This window comes from Rhea americana, unplaced genomic scaffold, assembly GCF_003343005.1.
Source record: "Rhea americana isolate MKP2758 unplaced genomic scaffold, rheAme1 scaffold_229, whole genome shotgun sequence".
NCBI classification, from domain to species: domain Eukaryota; kingdom Metazoa; phylum Chordata; class Aves; order Rheiformes; family Rheidae; genus Rhea; species Rhea americana.
The window spans coordinates 832,807-840,185 of record NW_028186345.1 but is presented as its reverse complement, the minus strand read 5'-3'; the positions used below and the strand labels follow the sequence as shown (position 1 = coordinate 840,185).

At 41.8% G+C, this 7,379-nt stretch overlaps 2 protein-coding genes across 5 annotated transcripts in view; both read right to left on the bottom strand.

The window, feature by feature from the left end:
- POC1B (POC1 centriolar protein B) overlaps positions 1-7,379 on the bottom strand; it is a 60,643-nt gene that overhangs the window by 52,908 nt on the left and 356 nt on the right. For 2 of the 4 annotated variants that reach the window (XM_085305940.1, XM_085305942.1), the window contains exon 2: positions 7,280-7,364. The exons of the other annotated variants lie outside the window; for them this stretch is intronic. In XM_085305940.1, the coding sequence (XP_085162066.1) occupies positions 7,280-7,364 (85 nt within the window). The remainder of the gene's footprint in view (positions 1-7,279; positions 7,365-7,379) is intronic. 4 annotated transcript variants of the gene reach the window in all.
- On the bottom strand, positions 2,191-7,263 carry GALNT4 (polypeptide N-acetylgalactosaminyltransferase 4). The gene has a single exon (XM_085305939.1). The coding sequence runs from the start codon at positions 6,925-6,927 to the stop codon at positions 5,176-5,178; it is 1,752 nt and encodes a 583-aa protein (XP_085162065.1). The 5' UTR covers positions 6,928-7,263; the 3' UTR covers positions 2,191-5,175.

Here is a 7,379-nt window from a genome sequence, read left to right as displayed (position 1 = left end):
AGAGAGAGAGAGAGAGATTTATGTCTCTTCTTCTTCCCCCTCCCTCACCAATTACAAAATTTCTACTCCTAGTACAGAAAGGGAGGGAAAAGAAGAGCAATGACCTCCGAGAAACTGGAGTAGACATGAAAGTAAGGATGATAAATCTTATCYCAATCTGTTCCAGGCACCAACACAACACAAACAGCAGTAGAATAAGGAAAGGAGCCTACTTATTGGCACATATGTCATGGCAAGACTTGAACAAAACATCAGACGCTAAACTCGATGCAGGCATTTTGCTCAGAGTTATTTTACTTCAAAAAATATTGTTTTCTAATAAGAGATGGGGGACAAGACTATCCTTACCCTCGCATCAGGAGGCCTGAATCTGATGCATAAACACAGAATATTTCTTCCTCTCAAATATTTCAAAGCTGCTTATTTTATAGCAGGCTCTAATTGTACTTGAATTATTTTTTGCCTCTGATTCAGAAAAATGTAATTTAGAGTTGCATAGAACAGAAATAAAAAGTAAACTCAAAGTCAAAGTAGAATTTCAAGGCATCATCTTGGAAAAGTGGAACAGATGACAAGATTGACAGTTCCTAAAATAAGGAATGCATGAACCACCAATTACTCGTGCAACACACAGCGGTGCCTCGCAGACTGCTGACAGGCTATGTAATACCAGCCCTCCTTGCTTTCAAAAAGCCCTCTTTGCTTGCTAAAACCAAAGGAACTATTCTAAAAGAAGACAACRTAGTACATTCAAAGTCTGGGTTTTCTGTGGCTCACTCCCTCATAAAGGGATTATCCCAATACTAATGAGCTGCAAGCAGTGATCCAACGTTTTCTACTGCCTAAACTCTTACTAGATCCTCTCTTGAGCCTACTCAGGCTGCTCTTCAGGCCGCTCACCCACTATCAGGGCACTTAAAGGCTGTTGTACATGATACTGCCCTTCAAACCTGGTTCACGTTAGCTCTTGGGCTCAAAGAGCAGAGAGGCTCAGAGCCCAGCCGGCAAAGGGAGAGAGACTGACTGAAGAATTACCAACTACCAGACCACCAGCAAATGGTCCAAAAACAACCTCCAAATCTAAATTACAATAGCAGAACTGAAACACAACAGAAACACAGAAGGTCCAAAACGATTTTTAAAGAAAGCCTACCACAAATAGGTCTGTTGCACACACTCAGCACAGAAAACAAAATATAATTAGAATTGTGTTTGGAAATGAAATCCAAAACATTTCATCCATGATGCAACAGTAACTGCAAAACTACAAAATACAATCAGAAGGGGRAAAAAAATGAAAATTCACACCAGATTGATGCCAATATGCAACATAGTCAAGTTTATAACCTCAGTCTTTTGTAAACACCCAAACACAGTTAAAGTATCTCAAAATGTAAAAGGAAAGAATTAAGTGTCAATAAAGTTTTTCTAGATAACTTGTTTTTCCCTTTACAAGTCATAACGGAACAGATCAACAAAAAATGAAATTATTTTATACAAAGGCCACGCGTGCACACTGAGTGGTTGTTTAAACAGCTATCTGGGACTCATATGCCAATGAAAAACTATGGCATTTGTAACGATACAAATTCAATTTATACTTTTAAGTTGTTCATACCGATCATATAAGTTATTATATATAACAAAAACATAAAGCACTGTAATAAGGCATTACCATTACACTCYCATTTCCCAAAACACTATTGTAAGGAATATGACTACATTCTGCAAAAGACCAGAAAGTACAGTCAACCAGGCTTTAAGAGCTAAATGTACTACTTAGTTGCCCCTTTTTTAAAGTATTGAAGCATTCCCAATATCACTAAATAACACAGTGCATGAATTACAGGTCATATGGACTTCCAGGATGGGCGCAGGTGGGGATGTGAATATAAAAACAAATAAATAAAAATCAAACTTTGAAGRAACCTTACAAATGTTACTATAATAGGGTGTAAAGTCAAAATGCAAGCATATTTAACAGTGATTATGAAGATTTCCTACATAGAGGAAAAAAGAATTATTAATTAAACCTCCATCAAGGAACCTAATCTGAGATTTTAGATATAGTGGATAAATTATGACAAATCTTCAATAAGTTTCATGAAGTTCATGGCAGTTTCATTGTATGCTGTATATACTTATATGAATGGAAGAGAATTTTTTTAAAAAAAAGCACAGTAGTCAATATTCAATTATCATTTGAATTTTATTTTCCAAAAGAAAACCCAAACCCTCCCATAATTATTCAGTGTTGAATTCACATTCGATTTAAGTGATTTAAAAATCAGTAGTTTAAAATATATACAAACATTTCTCAAATTCTTGATGTATAACATAATATAAAATCTTCCAGAGCTTCAGATTTTCCACAAATCTGCATACACTGAAAAACTGGATATTTCTGCAACATTGCTGCAATTAARTTCAATGCTAGTTGAACTGGAAATGGCAGCTTCTCTCTCCCTCTCCCCTATTCCCCAGCCACTCACTGTACACCTTTATTTATTTTTTTAATTGTTGCCATTGGGAAGAAACAATATTTTTTTAGGGCCAGGTCATTTATTTTTGCTTTGTGTAATTTTTTTTTGTTTTTATATTTTTAAACAATTAAAAATATAATGGGATGTGGTGGGGAGTAGGAGGAAGGGTTCAGATACATGCAGAGAGAAAAGGTCTTCAAACTTTAAGAGATGGATTCACCCAGATTTTTTTGCTCAAATAGCACTTTGAATGTCATATTTAGCATGTAAGTAACTCTCTATACAAAACACAGTTTTTTGCCAAGTCTTATAAAAAAGTTAAAATTGTATAAAAAGTTGCATAGTCAATATTCACACTGTTTAATTACTTTCATCTGAGGAAGTATGCATTGCATATACAACTGATGACTCTACTATGTAGGATACCTGTGTCTTTTTTCCTGCTGTTTCTATGTAATGTAACAGTTAACAGCAAGCTTTTCACAAAACACATACTTTGTATAATTTTCTSCTCTGGTACATAATGAGTGGCTGTATTTTGTAGTTTGATAAGTGATTCATAACTTGTGAGTCCACAAAAGAATTCCTTGCCACAAGAGAAAAGTGCATTTTCTGGGAATGCCTCCCTTATATAGTAAAAAGGTTCCATTTTCCCCCCAAAATCAGCTTAGGAAAAAAAAAAAAAGTCAAATCGCAAGTAACCTCTTTAAAACGAGTTACCAAAGCTTAAAACAACCCATGCCACACAGTGGCAAGCATTTTTACTATGATTTAGCACTGTATCCCCAGATCCAAATTTTCCTATGTTTCCCTTCTATCTTAGCCTGTTTTAACTCGCTTGTCAGTTGTCATCCAAATCTTTCAAGTCTTTCCAATCACACAGATTCAAATGGATATCTTAATTTASTCTTGCTTTGTTTTTTGTGGCAAATCTTTACTTACTTCAGGTCTCACTTGCTTCCTTTTAGCCCTTCTACCTACCAACGCCTACAGTATACCTATGCTTACTACATTCCTGACGTGTTTATCCAGATTCGTATTGCTCACCACCTCAAGTTCCTGCCTACCAGCCCAGTGTCAACATTTACTTTATTGTGGCTACTGAGAACATCTATTACTTCAATGAAAGTAACCAAAAAAGCTGGAATACCTGCAACATTAAGGTAACCATTCAACTCAGTCATGGATGGGCCAAAACATGGACCCTAGCACAAGACTGTTTTTTTCAAGTACACAAAATACTGATCACATCTAGTGCCTGTAATCACACCCAGATAAAAGAAAATGAGTTAGTGACACAATTCAAGAACCAATATTCTTCCACAGTTAGCATAATGGGAAACAGAATACCACATGTTCAAAGCAAGATGTCCTGTGAGCCACCTAACAAACTCTGGTTTCCTAAGATTTGTCTTCTGCCTCTTCAGTTCCCCTCACCTCAGTAACCCCAACTTCACCGAGTGTCCTGTGACACTATTATGACCAGAAAGAAGTAGCACATACTGCAACTATTTCAAAGCTCCACATACGGTGTAGGGCCTGCAAGCTGTTGCCAAAATACAGTACGTGTGGCAAACCAAAACAGCCCAAGTTTTCCTTTGTGACTCTCTCCTCTACTCTGCTGCCACTTCAAAATTTGTACAAGGGCTTGTAAGATGTAACCAAAATTTGTTCTGAACACACGGTACAGTTGGATAAGCTCTGTAGCTTCCTCCCTAGGAAGCCAAAAGTTTAACGTGGAAAAGCTTACACAAGGACCATGTAAATATTACATATATATATAGCTAAGAAACAGTAGTAGCTAATGCAAGTCTATGCTCTCTTTGCTTCTTCAGTGGAACTCCTACTTCTTACCATCCTTACTTCTTCTCATGCACAGTACCTTTAGTATGCCCTTGTTTCCACTGCTGCTACTCTCTTATTTCCAAGCATACAAAGATTCCTGAGTCACCCTTAGCAGATCAGTGTTCCAGCACAGGGGCAGGACTGCAAGGTATTTGTGCCAGAAGAAAGCATCTGAGACAAAGCCTACCATTTCCTGAGTCCTATCCACTAAAAAATCCTTCCTTTTCCTCAGAACAACATAGTTAATTGTCACCTTAAAATCCTCAAGRGTATGAAAACTTGTCAGTAAAGTTATATGATATTCCAAGACCAAAATCCAGAAAGCAGRTTCTGCTTTCCACAAAGTCAACTCAACCACCCGCTAATGTAGCATTATTTAGCATGTTAGATACACACATTACATGATGCAGCTGCAAAATAGATTGGTTAATATTCCTACAAGAACCCTAACTTTTACTTCCTTATGAATAAATTCTTTACTTTCACATATGATCTTGTAGGTTAGTATTAAAAAGCAAACAAACAACCCCCACACACACACACACAAGAGCAACCTCTTCAGTCCACTAARCAGGCTTTGTTTTCCCATAATTAAGGCAGATCAAAATAAGAAAAGAATAAATCAACATTCTACAAAAATAAAAACCTCTAAATCTGGACTTAATGTTTCAGAAACTAAACCACATTATTTAGTTTTGCTTTTCATACTGTTCACTGCAGGAGACAGTTTCTACACTACTACAGGAAGGACACTTCTGAAGACGTTCACAATCAAATGTTGCCCCTTGCCCATGTACGCAAAAGCCTTGGTGATTATAGTCCATCCGATTCTTACTACCAATAGCCATTATTTCTCAAACTTCCAAATCTGATTTTTATCTGCAACATTACAAGCTYTCATTTGCACATCTGGACGCCCCTCGGTTGTACGATAAGCACTAAGGCACTTTCCTGACTGAGGATGATAAATAGTCCCATCGTCTTTAAAATGCCATATAATATTTTCTGGAATAGGAGATCCATCTTTTGGGCAGCTCCTCATACCAATGAAATCTTTTTGCTCAGGGACTTCGGCACATAGTTCAGTTACAGAGTTAAATCTAATCTCCTTATCTGATGTGTATTCAAAAAATTGATTGCCTCCTTGACCATGGCATCCAAAGAGAGAAAGGTGAGCTCCAGTAGGATTATGCTCTGGCAAAGCATAGTCCAGGCATTCTGACGATATGCCTGCGCTGCGGATAGCACCGTGCCAGCCAGGACGATCTTCTGGTACATGCAGCTCTGAAAATATGTTCTTTAAATACCAGTTAAAATTCTTACATTTCAAACGCTCTCTTAGAAGCTTTCTTTCAGATATATCTCCATAATTTTCTTTTCTTGCTGAAGGATTTCTGTTGTAAAACAGTTCTTTATACTCATCCATCCACACCTCAGCAGCACGTGCAGTGTTCTGAAGGAAGTTTGGCCTAGCATATGGTGCACGCTTTGGAAACACATGGCCTACATGGGAGCACGGATGAATCTCCAGTATGCCTCCGCACTGCCAAACTCTAAACGATAGTTCTAAGTTCTCCCCTCCCCAAACATCCATTCCCGTATCATATGTACCCAGGTACTCAAAATACTTCTTGCTGACAGCAAACAAGCCACCAGCCATAGTCGGGGATCTGATTGGGTCAGTTTCAGATTTGCGCCTTTGACGTTCATGCTTCGGCACAGAGTGCCACTGAAACGTCAACCGCCAGTCAAAACCCCCRATCATGGGCTCTGTTGTTTGCATGTAGTATTCAAATGTGTTCCAGTCAATGGTGTCAATAACAGGACAAACAACAACAGTCTCATTCTCAGCAATCCTCTCGAGCAGCGGTTCTAACCAACCAGAGACGCATTCACAGTGACAGTCTAGAAATGTAAGGACATCACCAGTGGCAAAAGTAGCTCCGATTAAGCGTGCGCGGACCAATCCTTCTCGTTTGTTGGTTCTTATCAAACGAACCCTTTTCAGATTGCTTATGTATTTTTCAAGGTCAGCCTTCAAATACACTTTATCACTCAAGTCGTCAACTAATATAATTTCTTTCAGAAGAACTGAAGGAGATGTTTCAAGAACACTGTGTACCGTTCGCAGTAGCGTTGACCACGCTTCATTGTAGAAAGCGATTATGACAGATGTTGTGGGCAGTCGTCTGTAGTTGTAAGATTTAGTTTTACATTCACCCATCCGATTATCTTCAATGTGCCGATGGAGAGAAATTTTATCACTCAAGTAAATATTAATCGCATACTTCTCGATCAGCTCCTCCTCCTGTTTCTTCTCCTCCRGACTCAGCTGCAGGCGAGTGGGCTTACCCCATTCTCCCGGGGCGTGGGAATCAGGCGGGGATCTGTCATAAACTGGACGAGCCAAATCCACCGCCTCGCCCGCTCCGCCAGAAAAGCGCCTCTCCCACTTCCCGGCGGCGACGCTGCCCGCGGCGCGGGAGGCGCCCAGCGAGGACACGGACAGCTCCGCCACCAGGTAGGCGGCCGTCAGCAGGCCGAGCAACGCGCAGCCTCTGCCGACCCACGTCCACCGCCGCGCCAGGCGGATCCTCATCGCAGCCGACTGAGGGCAGCCCCGGCCGGCGGGCGGGCGGGTGGGAGGCGGCGGCGGCCGCTGCGCGGGGCCGGCGGGCCGCAGGCTGCCCCCGCTTGGGGCCCGGGCCGGCGGCGGCGAGAGCGGCACGGAGCACCCCCACCCCCGCCGCTCCCCTCGCTTACTTCCTCCTCCTCCTCTTCTCTCGCCGCGGGACAAACCCCTCCCCCCGCCTCGTGGTTTGCTCAAAAAGTTGTCGCTTAAGGAAGGGGCAGAGACTCCTCGGCCCCCGCCCCGCCCCGCCCGCGGAGCCCACGGCGCCCGCCGCCGCCTCCCTGGCCCGGCCCGGCCCGGCGCGGCCCCGCGCACTCACCCAGCCCCGTGGCGCCCGCGTTGAAGGCGACGCCGGTCACCGCCGCTCTGTGGCCGCGGAAGGGCCGGATGAGGACGGGGTCCTCCTGCGGGGAGGAAGG